Source organism: Lepisosteus platostomus, chromosome 12 (assembly GCF_059453375.1).
Source record: "Lepisosteus platostomus isolate fLepPlt1 chromosome 12, fLepPlt1.hap1, whole genome shotgun sequence".
NCBI lineage: Eukaryota > Metazoa > Chordata > Actinopteri > Semionotiformes > Lepisosteidae > Lepisosteus > Lepisosteus platostomus.
The window spans coordinates 25,721,141-25,742,009 of NC_142622.1; the positions used below are offsets into that span (position 1 = coordinate 25,721,141).

The following is a 20,869-nucleotide window of genomic DNA, read 5'->3' on the forward strand; positions in this document are numbered from 1 at the left end:
TGTCTCCATTGAGAAAAGCTGGGGTATGTGAAAAGACAAATTCCTAATGCAAGAAATTGTACAGGGCTAATAAAGAAACATTATTATATTATCATGTGGTAGAAGTTGATTGTGAGGAATCCTTCAAGAAAGATTATTTTTTAGTTCAGGTGGGTAGCTTTGTTAAGCATGCGTAGGCTGCAAAGGAACAAGTAATAGGTTTATTCCATGCCTAACAGAGGAAAAAAAGAAAACACAACATTTTGGCCATGGAGCCTTTTTCAGGTGCCACACCTGGTCCAGGTGTTCTTTCTCCTATTTTCAGCATGGAATAAACCTATTACTTGTTCCTTTGCAGATTAATTTTTAGTTCATCATGTTACTAGTGGCCAAACAAGCTGCCTTAACCAAATTGCCTCTTATTACAGTACTTATATTCTAATAATTATATGTTGGAATTAAAGTATTGGGTTTAATGCAAGTGTGATATGATCTCAATCATGACTGTATTCATGTTGATTGAATTATGTACTGTATCTGATTCTACATGGTACTTTAGACTACTTATTTAGTCTTTTTTCCTTAATTGGTAGAAAAAGAAAAAAGGCCATTTCTTTAAACCAATGCTTAAATGCTTATCCACTAGAGTCCAGTAATAACTACTATTCGTTGCTTCTCTGGGTAGACCCTTTCCATATACGGGTCAGCTGGTTCTTCTTGGCGGCCATTTTACTCAGGTCTATGTCGAGTATATTAAGTAGGTCATTCCGAAAATACCGGTTATGAATGACCATTCCCCTGGTTATCTTACAATATATATACGCTATAGAGATCTGGAGGTTTTGATTGCACTTTCAATGAGCAGACTGTATTTAAAAGAATGCACACAGGTGTGAATAAATGTGACAATCATGTTCTCTGGAATTCAATTAATAATTCATGAAAAACTAAAGATGTCAGTTCTGCATTTCCCTGAGACAAACTATATAAATAAACGTTTTAAGAAATTGAGATCTTAAGAAAGATATTTCTTTCAACCAAATGTGTAACTTTAGATCGTCTCGGATAACTGTGTATAATAATACATTGTGGAATTCAACCTTTCATTAGGGTAAGCCTGTATGCCATTTGCCTTGTATCAAGGTAGGAGCAATAATGGAATTAGTCACAGGAAAGAAACCACAGAAACACTTTATTCAGACTAGACCTGAGTAATTAAGAATATTAAGAAGCTTGAGGCTATACATTTCTACCTCGCAAAGAGTTAAGCAAATTAAGAAAAAAATACCAATAACCTTAAGGTGATCCTCATACAAATTTAGGCCAGGAGAGATCAAATAACTAGCACTGTCTTTTCTTACTAAAGATGAAACTGAGGCTGCATGTACTGAATGGCATTTGAAGAAACACAGAAGATTACTCAATTCATCTAAGGACTTTCCATTTTCCAGTAGCAATACTCCTAAACTTCCAATACTGGCTACACCACAGTCCGATGTCACAAAACCACCAAAAGTAACTTTAGTAACTGTTAGTTTATTTTTAATTTATATCTAGGTGTATATTTGTTTTTATCTCCTCTTCCACATTTTTACTTTAGAAACTTCCATAAAAAGTGTATGTGTTTAATCAGTAACTCTTTTTGATCTGTCTTCTGACAAGAGCATCAGTCCCCACAGAGAGTTCTGCTACAAAAGGGCAATCACTCTGACCTTGGTCCTGAGTATACTGCAGTTTCTGATGACATGTTCACAGTGTGCAGATATGATGGCTCAGATGAGTGTTGATAATGAGGTGGCTCATTTCGCAGCATGAACACACTGGCATTAAACCATCTCCCCCCAAAAAATAATCTGGGATTATATGTACTGCTTTCAGTCTCTAGTTTAGGCAGTTTTAATGGTCCTTGATTCAAGATACTGAAATAAATTAAATCTATATCTTATAAATGTTTTTCTTATTATAAAGTCAGATACATCATTGTTAGAGGTTCACACAAGAAGGAGACTTCGGTATGAACTACATTACGTGGAAGAATGGGGAAGAGGACTAGTTGACTTCAGTCACCACAATATTTGATGGAAGACAATTGGTCAGGTGACATTTAAAACAAGAAAGCTGAGGCTTCCATATGACCATTAAATTCTTAAATTCTGTTCAGTGTTTGGAAAACCAATGGACATTAAATGACTTGTTCTTGTCTTTGAGATACTTCTGTTTTGGAGCTAGTAAACATCTTAGCTCCCTTGTAGTATCTATAGAAATGAATCTAAAGACGTTTAGCTAGAGCTCAGACAGAGATAGGCTTTTGTTTTCTTGTAGTGAAAGTATGAATACATCTTGAATGCGTTTTATAATACATATGTCTTGAGTTGAGGTGTTTTCATGTACAAAGATCTCTGTGGAACAGTATCAAAAATACCTTTGAACAGGCATGGTGAAATCATGCAGAATTATTTTTCAATTATCATATTTGCAGTCTAGCATCTGCACTTGCAGCTCATATTTTAAATATGAGCTTTTGGTATCAGAGTAAAAGCTTATTATAAAAACTGAACAAGATTTAAGTTATCATCAGAAGCTACAATGTTCATATAAAACCTATCATCTTTTTTGTATGCAGGAATGTGAATCCAGTTTGCATTTGTTGACATAATTTACATAATTTTTGCTTGGACATGATCTTAAAAACATAAGCTTGGATTTCACTGTATTTATTGTTAATTGCATGAAGTCAGTAAGTGCTGTTAATTGTAGGACTAGGTGCACAAGTCAATTTTAGAATGGAATATGCAAATATATTATATATTAAAGACAAAGCTCCATTGGTTTTTGGGTAATTATACCACAATCTGACACTGGGGCAGCTAAAATCCAACACATCACTGGGTCCTTGTGGCATTTTCTCAAATAAAAGAGGGATGTTATTCCATTAACCAGGATACTTCAACTCTCGCTTAGAATGGGAACATTACCTGGGATTGGAAAATTGCAGATCTACCACCAATAAATCTACCACAGGTAATCTGTAACTGTACCTTATCTCTGCCTTTACCTTTTGGGAAATAATATTTTGAGTTAAATTGAATGAATACTTAGAAAACAATGAAGTTTGAAGACACAACCAACATGGATCCAGAATTCATAAATAAAGACATAAACCGAAACAATTGTTGAATTTAAATTCATGGAAGTTATGCACAAGTTTTATAATGCATCAGTAGGAACTTATTTGGAATACTGTGTTGTTTCTGGGTCAACATATTATACTGATGGAAAAAAGAAATGCAACACTTTCTGGAATGAGAATACTATAGTTATAGTTTATGTAAAAACTTGTCAATTTGTTTTAAGCCCTCTGACAAGCAATACAGCTTTTGCCACACTTAGTCAATTTTTTGTGCATTCCATAATGCCTCGAATGTCACCAGAAGCAAGGGAGAGGCCCATTGGCATACTGCAGGCAGGCATGTCATGTGCCAGTGTTGCCAGACACTATGGGGTAAGCCGCTCCACTGTATCCGACTGCAGAGCAGGTTTCAACAGACAAGCAAAACTGATGACCATCCAAGATCCGGTCGTCCTCGAGTGATCACACCTGAGCAGGACCGACACATCAGACTGTTCTGTCTGAGAGATTGTTCCAGATCTGCCACCCGTACTGCTGCTGAAACTGCCAGCAGACACAATGCCCACATCTGTGACAGGACAGTGAGGCTCCATGCTGCTGGCCTAAGAGCAAGGTGACCTGTCAGAGGCTCTCTGCTCACACCTCCGAGACGTCACACCAGACTGGCTTGGGCCAGACAGAGGCTACGATGGACTCATCAGCAGTGGCATCAGGTCCTCTTCTCGGATGAGTCACTCTTCAGCCTGTTCCAAACAGACAGGAAGGCCAGTGTGTGGAGGAGAAGGTGTTGTGTTTCTTTTTTCCATCAGTATTTATATATTAGATTAGAAAACTGAAGAAGAGTGCAAGAACGTTTCTTCTTCTCAAGCAGTTGCAAATACAGCCAAGTTAAGGAGATTTGACTCAGGTATACAAGATCCTAAAGGGTAAAGACAGGGTCAAACATACGGATGAAACGGGACTATATCACACACTGTAGTGTAACAAGAGTGTGCTTTCACAACTGGGAACTAAAGGGATATTTAGTATATAGAATAGAAAACACTAGGAGCTATGTGTAAATGGAACAGGTATTGCAGTAAGATGGCCGAGATCGAAACAGTATTTTTAAGAAATGGTTGAAATTTTTGTTTCATTTAGCTACTGTATGAAGCTATGAAATGAGGGGCTGAATGGCCTCATCTAGCTTGCATTTGTCTAAAATTCTTATGTAATGTCATGTCATTATTTTTTTTTTATCTGACAGCTAAGGTAAATAACCTCAAAAGTTAATCCACAGAATAAACTGCAATTCAAAGAACAGGAGCCAGTAGTGAACTGTCAATGCAGAAGCTTGTATTAAGTGTATTTGACTAATGTAAAATAATGTCATTTAATTTATTTGGCAGTAATCATTTATCATGTAGACATTTAGTTTTGTATTGTAGACAAACAAAAAAAGCCTTCCGTTATTTTACTGCAAGGCCTACTGATGAACCATAAAAAGACCTTTTGACCATTTGACTGTAGTCTAAATGACCACATGCAGATTATATTGCAGTGATCACAATGTGTATGACTGGATATTGGAAAAACCTGTGATCCTTTTTATGCTTCCCTGATCTTGTGTGCATGTCAGTGTTTCTGTGGTACAGGAAACATGCACAGACAAAGGAGTGATTTGGTGCACCAGTCTTGCTGCACCCAAGGGGGAAGAGAGAACAAGAATGGAGGGACCTCTGGTGGACTCATCTGCTTGTACAAATAGGGTCTGTCCAATTGCTGGGATACACATAAATAATGGTGAGTTTTCTGGTTTTGGTAAGACGGGGGAAGAATCCAGGGTTAATGTTAATGTCTATTTTCTGCTGTAAATTCTCAATATCCTCTGTCTTGTAACATATTTCTGTAATAAAGTAGTTGTATCCTAGCATATTTTCGTGACAATACCTTACATACATTTCAGTGTATGTCCTAAATAAATTATAATACAACCGATTAAATAATTATTGATTAAGTGGTTAAGAATTACAGAAATACTGGTTAACTGTCATAAGACTTATGCTGTTGCCAAATCAGAGATTTTTCCTCTGTATTTAGAATTCTCCATACTAAAATTCAGAAACAAGCGCAACAATGTCCTTACATAGACTTCCAAAGTAAACTTAGACTGCAAGCTTAAACTAGCTCTTGAGGAAATGTATTTTCCCTTTAGTTGCACCCTCAGAGTTTCTTATTTTAAAAACACAGTGACATAACATTTCTGTCCATCATTGTAACCTCAGCACACCACAGCTGGAAATGGAATGCTATAGCTAAAATGTGTCAGATACTGAATCCCTCATTAAACCAAGCAAAAGTTCATTATGATTTCCCTTCTTTTTTAAAAAAAAAAGTTGTATAATTTCCCCTTGTTTAGCATACTTACAGTATCTTAAACCCATGTTGTGATACTGCATTTTACAATTACCCAAGCCGACAAAATAACAATTCAAGCTGTTCTGGCTAAACCATTTTCAGCAGTGGCAAATGTACTGTATCTGTCTATAAACATGACCCTATTAAACATGAACACTTCAAACAAATCTTGCTTAATTTCATCATAATTTTAACTTCCTATTTTAATCTGTGTATCTTCAAAGGTTGGGATTAATAATCATCATTCTTAACTCTAAAAAGGGTTTAATATAGCATCTGTAAAAAAATCATAAACTTAGTCACAAATCGATTGTATTTTCATTCACAAGTAATCATGGCAATTAGAGATTTGCTTGTTGAGTTAAATGGATGCCTGAATTAGGAGGTGAAGGGTTCCTCTGTAATTTGTTTTATGCGTGATCCGTCGTCTGAAACATAATTTTTATTTTTCTTACTGAATAACTTATTACCTCCCATACTGTGCTATTGTGCACAAGTACTGTAGTCAATTAAGGTTCTAAAAAACTTAATTTGAGGACATTTGTCAATGACAGATCTTTACAGGAGTCTTCTTCCTTATTCTGAAGATGCAAAATTGCAGATTCATCCTGACAAAAGGGAGTGTACACCAGAAAACAGCAAACTAGTTACTAAAGAAAGATCACTAAATATCTTTAAGTAAATGGTTTCTGAAAGATATTTAGTGAAACGTTAAGAAGGACAAATATTAATACCGATATAGGAAAAACAACAACAAACTGAGCATTTTCTTCATTGCACTTCTTTTATGACAGTTTTCCTAGTACTTCTGTTGCTGTTAGTACTCTGTTTTTCAAATTACAGTACATTTAATGGAGCATGTTAGAAACATATGCTAGGTTGACAGATCACCATGCCACTTGCTTAAGAATACATTCCTTGGCTACATCAATAAAAGTAATTGCTTTTTTTTATTTGATTAATTTTCTCAATTTCAACTGATCAATAAAGGCCATTTTTATTATAGGCTTACTCTGCTCTGGTAATGCCTGCCTATGACACTACACTAAATAGGACTAAGTTCTCATGGTTACATAGTAAGGCAGTGTTTCCATGAAAACTTAACTGAGCCTAACAAAGCCAGTGCTTCAAAATCCAAATAAGAATAATTGTATTACACAATGCAGCACTACTACCTTGAAGCTTGATCAGCTTTCAGGAGCTAAGTAATATCTTGTCAACACTGCCATGGAACACCTCTAAGCAAAACCAGGCCGCTGCAGTACATGGTGTTGGTGGACCAGTCCCATCAGGTGTTTTTATCCCTCTGGACCAGGATTTCCAAACAATGCCCTAAAAATGATGACAGGGGATGCTGCTGCCCTTTGTATAAGTTGTTAAACCTGTTTATTTGGTCGCTATTTGTAGAAATGATTGCAAGTCATTGTTCGCATGATTAAACATTGGGTTTGCTCAATCTGTCATATCTAAACTTCCTCTAGAATGCAAATACTGATGAAGTTTCTCATATCACCTCCTGGTCTGATGCGTAGTGAGGGTAATAGTATATCATGTCACTTGCATAATACATAATGGCAAAGCAAAATGGTTTGGGAGCCTTTAAAATAAAAAGCACTATACAAATTCAATTAGTGTATTAGTATTAGTATATTCATATTAGTATTAGTTTAAATATTAGTATCAGTAACTGGGGTAATAAGAATAACCACCACCTTTTACATGCTTCTGACCAATTTGGGGTTTTGTTGTAATGAAAAACTAGTGTCTGAACAGTATTATGTGTCATTTTCCATAGTTTTATCTTTTGAATTACTCAAAGAAATAAAATAAGTGGTTTTAAATCAACAAACCATACTAGAAATTGTTGTGTAATCTCTTGAGAATGAAACATGCAGCTGATGACTAGTCTCAACAGCAGAGCAGAGGTCAAGCAGTTTGTCCACGGCTGGAGGTTATCAGTGTCTGTGCTGTAGGATATGAACCTGGAAGTGAAACTTGCTGTTTTTTTTTTGCTCATTTGCTGGTTGCCAGTGGAAAAACCATATTGGGAAAAAAAATGTGTTGAATTTTGCCATGAGAGAGAATGTGAAAAAGGTGCAAGTGGACAGCTTTTTGTCTCTGGCAAAACCTTAACATTTGTTTTAAAAAAGGTTCCAAATTTTTGCCATTTTTAAATGGTGCCTCAGCTGCTCAACTTCAATACGTGTATTGGCACTGTAAAAATTATCTTTCCATTCAGCATCTCGCAAAGACCACCAGAATGTTACAGAGATACTTATAGGCTCTGCACCTCAATTTACAGTACATGGAGGATACCCATTCACTGTATCCGATGGTAGAATAAATTATTTCTAAGCAAAAAATCAAAGTATTTCGATAAAAGGAAATTACATAACATGTAATAGGAAAAAACATTAAAAAGGTGATGTGAACTGGATAACTTGAAGAAACAAGCACAGCTTGGACCCCGTTATTGTATCTGTGCATTTTGTCAGACATTTGGTGGAGTAATGTGCCAATACTCCTTCAGAATTAATTAATAGCAAGTTAAACGAGTTTTAATGATTTGTTTAATCTGCCTGTCATATAGCATTGTACAATATTTCTGGGTAATTTGGCTGAATTTGAAGCAGACACTGACATGACTGTACAGATAATGTTTCTAAAGGACAAATAAATATTATTCTTCTATGGATTTTCTTAACATAATATAAGATCTTAGATGAGGTTTAAAATATGAAAATGAAAATGGTCTTTCTCCAGTTCATTTTGCATACAGTATGCAGTACGTACTATACAGAGCAAATAATATATATTTTTGTATCGTTTTTGCTGTTTTGAATTCCAACATAATAGCTAATAAATAAGAACTAGGAAACAATATAAAAATCACTTAGGTACCTCTACTCTTTCCTCTTTTACATGTTACCATAAAACATAAACTTGCCATTTTCATTCTTATTCTTGAAAATTTATATTTTGTGGATACTGTATCTTTTTCATGCTTAACAAATGTGCCATATACAGTACTTTACTGTGAACTTTTATTTAAAAACAACATACAGACAGTCCTACTTGAATTCATGCTATAAGTTGTGATGACTGTTACTACTAATTCCGCATAGGAATAACAGGTTGAGTCACACCAAGCTAAAATAAATAGTGTTACTGAAAATACAAAGATAGTGGTAAAATATCCTAGCATTTCCTAACATATATTCATTCCACATTCTTTTTTTAAAAGAATGTATAAACAAACAATTTTCTGCACATTTTAATAAAAAACTCAAACTTATTCATCGGTTCTGTAGCTCCTTGAGATTTGGCTAAATGCAAAGAGTGACCACAATATTAGTTGTTGTGAACGTATCAGTATTGGTTGTCTTAACACCACATCACTATTTCTTTTCATTTCTTAAAGTAATTCAATGCTGTATGCTTACCTACAATCATGTGATTACAGACATCACAGAAAGTGGGCTTCTTGAAAATATGTTCCAGGAAGCTGTGGACAGTGGTGTCAGGTTGCTTCAGGCTCTTTGTTGGAGAGGAAATGTGACTGTCGGAAGTGGTAAGCTGCCCTGTGCTAGTGCTCACACCAGTCAGTAAGTCCACCTGCAGCTTCATGTCACTGTTAGTCCTCTGGAAAAAATTATCAGCACTCTTACTCCTGAGACTCTTGGCTTTGAAGGACAGTGATCTCTTCAGCTTCTGCAGCTGTGGAGAAATAAGAGTGACTTTTAGAATCCTGGCTGAAGCATTGGTCATATTTGAAAAATGCTAACTTTGGGTACCTGTATGTGCTCAGTGTGTAACAGAAACAAGGTTAGCTTGGACTCTGCCATAGTAATTGTGAAAGATAAATCCACTGAACTAAAAAGTGGCTATGACTGTATAATAGGGTAGTGCCTAACTGTACTTTCTCAAAATATAGCATAAGAGGTATAAATAGGAATATGGATAAAACATGTGGAAAGGCCAGGACTAATGCATTATTGGGGCTTCTGACTGAAAGCTGCTCCTGTTTCAAAGTGATAAGTTTGCAGTGATAAGGTTTATAAAAACCTTTCCTAGCAAGATCCCTATAGAATTTCTTTGGTTCACTTAACTGTAATTGCCATAGACATGTTCATGTACAGGCCAATGGTGGCAGTCCAACCACAATGAGAAATTAGAGTGAGAGGGCAATGGAGGCTGCTGGCTATTTGCCGGAGATGTGGCTTGGAAAGGGTCATGGAGGTGTTTGAGTTGCGTTTATTGTGTGAATGAGGCGCGGCTGAGTAGGGAAGACACATGAGTGCAAATTGAATGGAGTCTGCTTACTGGGGGCTCTGAAAGAGAGAGTCCGTTGAAAAGCAATTTTACAGGCAGTGGAGGCTGACGGTTGTGGTATCTAGCAACAGACTATTAACCCTTTCAGATCCACGGTGGAGCCAGCTGTGTGGTATGTCTTCTTTGGTGGTCAGTGGGCCTAAAGTGAGACTGCAAATCAGACATTTTTCTATCTTTAATGTGACCTTGCAACCAACAAAATTCAAGAGAAAAACTTCTGTAATAAATGCAATAGGTCCTTCCACAAAGTATTAGTTGGGGGGGGGGGGGGGGGGGGTGTGCACACGTACTGTATGCAACCAGAGTGTTGTAGGTTTTTTAATTAGAGTGAGAGGGCAATGGAGGCTGCTGGCTATTAGCCGGAGATGTGGCTTGGAAAGGGTCATGGAGGTGTTTGAGTTGAGAATTTGTATTCTCTCGAATTGACTACTGCAATGCTCTACTCCCTGGGGTATCTAAATCTACTCTGAAATAACTGCAGTATGTCCAAAATTCAGCAGCCAAAATCCTGACCAGGTCTAGTGCAAGTGTTCACATTACTCCTATCCTGAACTTTTATCGCCCTACTCCCCACCTCGCAACCTCCGCTCTTCAAATTCTGCCCTCCTTACTGTCCCCCAAGCCCGTCTACATTGTATGGGCGACAGGGCCTTCTCCTGCTATGCCCCCAAGCTCTGGAACTCTTTTCCCAAGGATATCCGAGAGTCACCTTCTCTAAACTCCTTCAAATCCAGACTAAAAACCTTCTTCTTCAGAAAAGCCTTTACTTAACTGGTTCCATTCTTCACCCCTCTGCTCTTCTTAGTACCACCTTCCACGGTCTCCTCTATTGTTATTGTTGTAATTGTAATTGTGTCTTATCTTGTGAAATCTTCCTATTTATTGTTGTAGTCTTCTTATTTATTGTTATTGTCATCCTGTAAAGCGCTTTGAGAAGCCACCTTTAAAGGCGCTATATAAAATAAAGTTTTTTATTATTATTATTATTATTAATTTCAATTATTTTTTCTAAGAATTATCTATTTCTAAGAATTATCTCTCGAATTTTGTTGGTTGCAAGGTCACATTAAAGATGGAAAAATGTCTGACATGATTTATCTTGATTTCTGGCTTTACATCACAAAAACCTACAATTTCATTAAGGCTGTGTAGACTTTTTATATCCACCGTATCTGTGAGGCGAGTGAGCTTTTTTGTGTGCGAGTCAAAAAAGTATTTTTTTCAGTAAAAGGCGTGGGAGTATGAGTAATTGTGAGTGATGAGTTACAGGATTAGATAATAAGTTTCTGTGCGTGTATCAATGAAGCCGAAAGGGCTGCCCCCCAGGATACGAAGAGTGGGCTCCTGGCTTCCTGTAGCTGAACGAAGTCTAAAGCGTCTCGACTGCAAGGACAGAGAAGGACCTTGGCAGGGGTGAATACATATCAGACTGTTGTGTGATAATTAAAAGAGTGTGTAGTGAAAGAAAAGAAACTGGATTGAAGTATGTTAATTGTGTCTGGGGGCTGTGTGGCTGGTCAGTGCTTAGCATTAGTCCCCCCAGTGCTGAGACTTTGGGTTCAATTCAGGACCTGGGGTACTCTCCCTGTGTTTGAGTGGGATTCCTCTGGGATCCCATTGCTTGCCAGGATATGCTCCAGCTTCCACACGGCCCTGATTTGGAAGAAGTGGTTAGAAAATGGATGGATGGATGGCTGTGTGGCTTGATGAGAGTTAGAAAAGAAAAATATGACAGGCCAATGATGAGCTCACCTAGTGGGGTGTGACCAGTCTGGTACACAAATCTCATTTTATTTATTTTGTAAAGAATTATTTTATGTATTGAGTAATTACAACCCTTTTAGTTTATTGCTAATACTGATATAAAAAAAGACAATGTGATATAAATATATGTTACTGGATGTTTTGACTATTGTCTGAAAAATACTTTAATACATGTTTTCTTATACAATCATTAAAACCTATTATGCATGCATCTCAGAAATATTTTTTTTCAGTCACACATAACACTAATAACTAATGGGCTAACAGAGTTCCGACAGGTTGTGCCATTGTTTGTCTGTAATTCCATTCAAATTTGTATCAGAATAAGCAGGCTTGCGTGCACTATAACCTTTAAGTTATTGCTATAACCAGTAGGTGGTCTTTGGTTCATTTCTTTGACAAAAACAATTTCCTACCTACAGTACTAATACAATTTCCAGAAGATAGAATTTAAGTGCTTCTGTGGTAGGTCTTTATTTCAGGGATGTTGAGGCAAGACATGAGCACTTCCTCACTGTGAGTCCTCTCTGCTCTCATTACAATTTTTATGAGTCATTATATGTGCTGGTCAAGTTTCCAGGAAACTTCCTTCTCCAAGAATTAATTCACTCTACCCTCTGGGCAGCAGGTTTCAATGTTCCTGTTGAAGCACATTCTTAATTTTCCACTTTATTTCTCATTTCTTCAGCCTTTAGAACTAAACTGCAGCACCACTTTTAAAAATGACTAAGGTTGATAGACCGACTATAACCTAGAAATAATCAAATTCCAGTTGGCAGGAGTAAGTTTCTGAACAGAAAAAAATTGTTAATGTTTATGCCGGATGACAAGATCCATTATAGCAATGTTAATAAGAGTTAAAGAAATATGTATTTTTGAAATGTTGTTATTTACATACAGTAATCTACCTTTTAAAAATGCCTTGAAATAAACCTTTTCTGGTCCAGATGGGCCAAATTTGTAAATAGGCATTCCCTCCCATGCCTGATCATCATAAACTGATCACCTAGAGTAGTAAGGGCTCTTTACCCTTTCATCTAGTCAGAAATAAAGTTAAGTTGATGAGAGGATGCTTTTAGTTGTACAATATATGCTAAAGCGAACAAGGACAGAGTTTAGAACCAAGGTCTACACAAGCAAGCAGATCATAAAAGTCCTTAATTAGAAGTGGGGATTTAGAGCTCAGTTGGATTGAGAACCACAGACAAAGGACTGGGGTTGGGAACCGATTTTAGGGCTTATAAACCATGAAGATTCAATTATTTATAAAAATGTATTTCAACACTTTATATCCTTAGCCTTTCCACATACACTCTGAAAAGAAACCATGCAAAGGTGAACTTCTATGCAAATCAGTATGTTGGGTTATGAAAAATTAATCCAACATATTGATTTAATATTATTAATCCAGCTAATGCTGTATGCAAATGAGGCTGAAGAATGATATGAGGAAACCATGCTGTCAATGAATAGTATTTTAACATATAACTTCTCATAACTAGGCATTTCAAGCATTGTTTTATAGTGACAAATATGATAAATTGAAATTGAATATACTCAGATCTGTATTTAAATCTTGCTGCAACTGTTTACAACTGCTTGTGATCTGAAAATCACAACTTCAACCAGCTTTATGAAGATTTGAATGAGAATCCAAGGCATAATACATGAAAATAAAAATGAAATAAAAGCTCAAAACTCAAAGGCTGTCTCTATGAATCAAATAACCCTCACATGGAAGGAAACAGAACTTTCCCAGGTACAGTATATTCACTAACATTGCAGTATTATTCCCACATATGAGGAGATACTATGCTTTAAGGCCAAAACAATCAAACTTTGCAATACTGTTGTTATCACAGAGACAACAGGAACTTTCTGTTAGAATTACACATTTTTGCTTTGCTTTCCTTTTGAACCAACCACCAAAAAGACTGATGTCTGATTGAGGAGTTTGCACTTCTATGTATGAAAGAAAATATGTCATGCCTGATGAAGGATTAGCAATGCACAGTAGTTATTACATGGCTGTTACTAACTGTCACTAACAGTTTTTTTAAAGCCGTGCTTCAAAAATATGTTTGCCTTTGAACAGCAGAAAGAAATATTATATTTTGCAGTTGTATACTCATACAGTGGGTATAGAAAGTCACCACCCCCTTTCACAATTTTTACCATTTGTTGTATAACACTTTGAAAATAAAAACAAATTAATCCAGGCTTGTTCATCTTTTATTTACACACAGTAACCCACATTTACCAAGTGAAGATAACATTCTAAAACATTCTGGAAATTAATTAAAATTACAAAAGTAAAATACCTTATTTGGATAAGTGAACATCCCCCTTACAACTGCATTTGTAAACTTGCTCAGGTATAACCAATCACCTGTTTCTAGAGGATTCCACTGCTTGGAAGTGCATTTCAAAGCAAAGAATCCACTATGGGCAAAAAGGTGCTTTCAAAAGAACTTTGAGTTAAAGTTGTGGAAAGGCACAAGTCAGGAGATGGGTAAAGATTTCAAAGGCTTTAAATATTGTCAGCCCTCTGCAGCCAGAGGGCGCTCCTACTCTGTCCTGTCCCTAGTTTCCTGTGCTTTGCTGTCCTTCCAGTGTCTCTCTGGGGCTATATATTTCTGGGCCACTCATTCACCTTTGCTCAGCATTGACCTTCGGATATCCTGAGACCCACCTAGCATCCAGGACGCTCCACGTCCGCTGCCTGAGGGCATTGGTTTCTATACTACTCCTGAACTGCTGAGCCTGGGCTAATCCCCCATTCCGCTGCTACGCATATGGGTCTTTTTCTGTTCTCCTGCCTCTCCACGGTTCGTCCCTTCCGACATCTGTGACAAGTATCCCATGGAGCACAGTCATGACCATCATTAAGAAGTAGAAGGCATACGGCACCACCCAGACCTTGCCTACATCAGGCAAACTGTATGACTGAGCAAGAAGACTGATCAGAGAGGCTACCAAGAGGCTGATGGCAACTTTGAACTAGCTACGGTAAGTCTCTATGGTAAAGACTGGTCATTGTGTGCACGTGACAACAATATCACAAGAGCTCTACAAATCTGGCCTGTATGGGAGGGTGGCAAGAAAAAGCCACATTTCTTTAAAAAGCCACATCAAAAAGCACCTTAAAGATTCTGTGGCCAAGTGGCAAAAGGTGCTGTGGTCAGATGAGACCAAAATCAAACTTTCAGGCCGGAATGCAAAACAGTATGTCTGGCAAATACCCAATACATCTTACCATCCAAAAAACACCATTCCTACAGTAAAGAACGGTGGTGGCAGCATCCTGTTGTGGGGGTGTTTCCCTTCAGCTGGGACTGGGACACTTGTCAGGATAGAAGGGAAGATGGATGGTGCAAAATACAGGCAAATTCTTGAAGAAAACCTGCAGCCCTCAGCCAGGAAGTTGAAAATGGGAAGATGGTTCATCTTTCAACATGACAATGGCCCAAAGCACACTGCCAAAGCAAATGTACAGTGGCTGAAGGACAGGAAGGTGAATGTCTTTGAGTGGCCTAGTCGGAGCCCCGACCTAAATACCATCAAAAATCATTGGAATGACTTGAAGAGGGCAGTCTATCAACGGTCACCATGCAATTTGACTGAGCTTGAACAATTCTGTAAGGAGGAATGGGCAAATATTCCTCCCTCTAGTTGTGTAAAGTTGGTAGAGATGTATCCAAACAGACTCCAGACTGTAATTCAAGCAAAAGGTGCTTCTACCAAGTATTAACTCAGGTGGGTGTTCTCTTATCCAATCCAGTTATTCTACTTTTTATTTTGAATTTTTTTTAGAAGTTTTGCTTTCTTTTTGCACTTTGATGCTATAATAATAATAATAAAAAACATTTATTTGATATAGCACCTTTAAAGGTGGCTTCTCAAAGCATTTTACAGAATGACAACAAAAATAAATAAAAAGAATACACAAGATAAAATACAAATGCAATACACAGAGGAGACCGTGGATGGTGGTACTAAGAAAGGCAGAGGGTTGAAGAATGGAACCAGTTAAGTAAAGGCTTTTCTGAAGAAAAAGGTTTTGAGTCTGGACTTGAAGGAGTTTAGAGAAGGTGACTCTCTGATATCCTAGGGGAGAGAGTTCCAGAGTCTGGGGGCATAACATGGGAAGGTCCTGTCACCCACAGAATGTAGACGGGCTTGGGGGACAGTTACTGTAGGAGACCAGAATTAGAAGAGCAAATGTTGTAAGGTTGTAAGTAGGGCAATAATAGTTCAGATGGGTACTGAGGTGCCAAGACACACAGAGCCTTATACAGTAGGTGAGCAAAAGGATTTTAAAGTCCACATGGAATTTGACAGGAAGCCAGTGCAAGGACTCCAGGATAGGAGTAATGTGATTACTTTCACTAGACCTGGACAGGATTCTGGCTGCCGAATTTCAGACATTCTGCAGTTTGTTAAATGGAGATTTAGATACCCCAGCGAGTAGAGCATTACAGTAGTCAATTCGGGAGAACACAAATGTGTTGACCAGCTTTTCAGCCACAGTTAATGATAACATGGGGTGTAGTCTAGCGATATTTCAGAGGTGAAAAAAAGATGTTTTGACAATATGCTGCACATGTGGGTCGAATGTTAAGCCAGAATCAAATATACAGGTTTTTCAATTTAGACAGAAGCTCAAGTACAGAACCATCTATAGACAGGGTTGCAGGATTGCCTTTACAAAGTTGATGGGGGGTGCCAATTAGCATGACTTCAGTCTTGTCACAGTTAAGATGATGGAAACTTTTTAGTCAGAGATGCAATTAGGTAGAATAGAGACAGCCACATATCATCAGCATAGAAATGATAGCTGAGGCCATGTGTTCTTAAAAGCTGACCAAGTGGAAACATGTAAATGATGAAGAGCAAGGGGCCCAGTATTGAGCTCTTAGAACACCAGACTTAACAAGACCAATTTCAGACCTATACCCATTAAGAGAGACAAAGTGACAGCGATCAGTGACATAAGACTAGAACCATTTGAGAGAAGTGTCAGAAACTCCAAACACAGTCTCAAGAGTAGAAAGTAAGATGTCATAGTTAACAGTGTCAAAAACAGCACTGAGATCAAGAAGGATGAGTATAAAAAGAGAACCAGAATCAGAAGCTATTAGAAGATTGTTAGTGACTTTGACCAGGGCAGTTTCTGTACTGTGAAGTTGACAAAAGCCAGATTGGAGGTGTTCAAAAAGGTTATTTGCCATGAGGTGGTTATGTACTGTAACTGAACGTGTGACAACACGTTCTAGAATTATTTAAAGAAAGGGTAACCTAGAGATGGGGAGAAAATTGTTTAGATTGTCCACAGCCATGTTAGGCTTTTTTGGCATGGGAGTAATGGCAGCAGTTTTGAGGACCATTGGTACAACGCCAGTGCTCAAGGATTCATTTATAATATTGAGGACAATAGGACAGAGAGAAGAGAAACAGGACTGAAATAAAGAGGTGGGAATGGGATCTTTCATGTGTGTAACTATTTTATTGCGGGATGCTGAGTCAACAAGAGAGAAGTTGTAGAGAAGAGAACCAGAAAAGTTGGATAAGGAGGGAGGAGGAACTGTATGGAAATGATATGCGTAGTGTAGAGAATGTGATGCCGGATGTTGTTGATCTTCAATTCAATTCAACTTTATTTGACATTATACTTAAACAGATGCATAGTATAATGAAAAGTGTTTTTCATTAGTCTCTCAAGTGCAGTATATATACTGTAGAACAGCAGACAATAGACAGAAAATACAGTAACAATAACGGTGTAAACAACAGTATGGTACCAATGCGACAGTATGCATATCTGTTAAATATGTGCAAAAGTACACAAACAGAGCAAAACAATCCAAAATAATACAAGTTCAAGTTTATTTGTCATTTTAGCCATATACAAGTATACAGAGCGAGATATCGTTCTCCAGGTCTACGGCGCGAATACAGACAAGGCACTGATAAGACAATGCTATAGACAATGTAGACATAGACATTTCTGACAGGGTACGGGGTACATAAAGTGCAATGTGCATAGTGCAATTTACTTTACAGGACTGTGCAAAGAATACATCAGACAGTGTGCCTGACATTAGGCAAAAAGAACTAAGTTTCCAGATTTGAAGTAGGTGCAGTAGGTACAATGAGCTTGTTGAGGAGCCTTACAGCCCTTGGGAAAAAGCTGTTACGGAGTCTGGTGGAGCTGGCCCATATACTGCGATATCTTTTACCAGGTGGTAGGAGAGCAAAGAGGTGGCAGGAGGGGTGGGAGGGATCGTCCACAATACTGGAGGCTTTGTGTGTGCAGCGTGTGTGGTAGATGTCCTGAATGGATGGAAGGGAGGCTCCAATGATGTGGATAGTATTGGGGGGAAGGGGGTGATGGGGGAAGGTTTGCCCTTCTCAGTTGCCACAGGAAGTAGAGATATTGTTGTGCTTTTTTAGCTAAGGAGGTGGTGTTGATGGTCTAAGTGAGGCCATCTGTGATATGCACACCAAAACAACTTAGTACTTCTAGCTGTCTCCACAGGGGAGCCGTTGATGTGCAGTGGGGAGTGATCAGCGTGGGCTGAAGTCAAGAGATTTTGTCTTATCTACTGTACATTCAGAGACAGATTGTTGTTTAAGCACCAATCCGCTAATTGCTAATATGGCTGGTTGTTTTAAAAGCCGGAAGCCTTGACCTGCGAAGTTTGCAGGATCTTGGAGTTAAAGAAATCTTAGAATGTGTTGCAAAGTTGTGTTGACGCACTCTTCTCCAGAACCAGGATTGAACACTACTGGTATAATGAATCATTAATCAATTGTGCATGAAATCATGATTAATATACTAATACATTCTAAAATAAAAAGATCTATAGCTTCATATTATTTTAACTTTAGTCTGATTTCCATCTGTGTTGCTTGTTACATGGCCTTCAGAGACATCTCTGCTACTGCCGGTCTAAAGCCAGGAACAGGACAATAATACACAGCATGGGAGAAACATGGGTTACAAACATTCTACGGAATTGGACTGTAATGAACTGGACAGATGACTTCAAGCCAAGAGACCAGCTGTGTAAGTCTTCAGGAGAAAAAAAAATGGAATGAAATAGCCAAGTGGTTTTGTAAAAGCGGTGGAACAAAGCCAAAAACTTGAATCTGCTTACTGTAAATAAGGTTATGGTACTTTGAAAAATATAAATAATCATTTTATAATACAGTAACATTCTTCAAGGACTTGATGTCATTGTTATTCTACCTCTGCCAGGGAGTGAACATGTTTTAACACTTAAATGAAACATAAGATCAGATTTAACAGACGTAACAGGAGGTATCTCTTTAAACGGAGGGTTGTGGGAGTATGGAACAAACCACGCAGTCATGTTTTGAAAGCTGATACCCTGCTTTCTTTCAAGAAGCAGCAAGATGATCCTCAGATCAATTCTCTGCCAAGAATGGCTTTCCTAGTTGTGACATTTCTTTTTATTATTTTTTTTCATCTTAGCTACATATGTTCTAAATATATACATCATATACAGACTTTTTATGTCAAGAGAATTGCTATGAACTCAAGCACTGCATGCACATTTTTCAGCTGTGATTGAGCAAATTAAACAGCATTTCTAGGTTACACTGTTACCTGACCTAAAGAATCTCTTACCTAAATGTAATCCAGGATAAGAAAAATGAGATGCGAGAAGTATTTGTTTTTAAATAAGTTTTTCAAAGTTATATATTTTTACCTATTTTCAAATTAAAACATATAAATAAAAGGGTGTGCTTTGTAATATTTCTGTTGGTCAAATTATGAATGCTTTGCTATGTTTTGGACACAAAACACATGTACTATTATAATCTATAGAACATAATAACACACTAGAGTAAAGTCTATTTTTATAACTGTGCATGTACAGTTTTCACCCAGACGTGATGTTCATACAAAAAGTCTGATTCACACAAATATAAAATCACTTGCCACTTGTGATATTGCCCATTTATTATTGAGCCAATTTTACAAACTGAATTCATTGCACGGACGGATGCCATTTGGCACAAATTTATTGGTACTTATTTAACAGCATTAATTGTGCACAAATTCACTGACATTTTGGAATGAGAAATAATCATTATTAAAAGAAGATTCACATATTTTCATATCTAAACATTCAATAGGTATTTGTAATGGTACATTTCAGGTACTTATGAGCTCTTCAAAGATTTACTACACACTTGTCTTGAGAAAAGATGCCTTAAGCCATATTGTACAACAGACCCTTTTCAACACTACATGCACACCTCCTGGGTAGTACATTGTGTGGGTGTCTTCATTGTCAATTTACTGTGAAGGAAAGGTTTTAAATAAACTAGCTGGCAGGTCTTACGAGAAACACCATATTTGAACTATTGGTTCTGTGAAAGATCACTGAATTAGCCTTCCTTAAATTCAACATTACCCGCAGAACACTGTTATGCTTCAATAATTTATTTTACATTTTTAAAGCTAAATAATACATTTTACTCAGGAAATATCTGAGGTTAGAGAAAAAAGTATAAGGGAAAAGTAAATGAGTATGCAAAAGTTTATTGTGAATATAGTACCTGCATTTTATGTAATATATATTTGAGACGTTTATGAAACAATATATAGAAATAGCACAATGATGGTTAGCATTGCTGCTTCACAATTCTTGGGTCCTGGGACCTAATCTTGACTGGGATGCTATCTGTGTGGAGTTTGCATGCTCTTTTGAGGTTCATGTGGGGTTTTCCCTTGGTGATCCAGTCCCCCCCCCCCATCTTCAAAACACATGCTTGTTAGGTCAATTAGTGTCTCTTAAATGTTCTGTACCTTATTGTGTTGCCTTAGTATTGGATTTCTTATATTTTCATGTGATAGACTCATGATGAGTGAAATTATTTCACTGTTGTCTTTTGTCAGACTGTGACCTTGTATTACCACTGAAAGTAGAAGAGAAGTATCAATAGATAATTATAGGCTGCATTCAGTGTTTTTAAAACCGATGAGCCTTCACTACTGAGAATAAAGATGGTCATGCAGTTAGAGCTGCTAAAATAGATGACAAATACTGTGTAGCTTTCTTTTTTATACTAAGTTTTCCATTCACTCTTCTTTTCTTTGATGAGGAAATGCAGCAGTTGTCCTGAGAGCATACTCAATGTCATATTGTAGAAAAAAGCTATTGTTATATTTGTTTTTACAGTTCTATACTGCTACTGCAAGATAACCGGATTTGTAAATTTAAGCACATAACA

The 20,869-nt window shown here is 37.3% G+C and overlaps 1 protein-coding gene across 3 annotated transcripts in view; it reads right to left on the reverse strand.

The window, feature by feature from the left end:
* The window catches only part of stac (SH3 and cysteine rich domain), an 87,957-nt gene that overhangs the window by 62,826 nt on the left and 4,262 nt on the right, over positions 1-20,869 (reverse strand). For all 3 annotated transcript variants that reach the window (XR_015925729.1, XM_088601516.1, XM_088601517.1), the window contains exon 2: positions 8,950-9,223. Coding sequence is in view for 2 of the 3 variants with exons in the window: in XM_088601516.1 (XP_088457642.1) it covers positions 8,950-9,223 (274 nt within the window). In the remaining variant the exon portion in view is untranslated. The remainder of the gene's footprint in view (positions 1-8,949; positions 9,224-20,869) is intronic.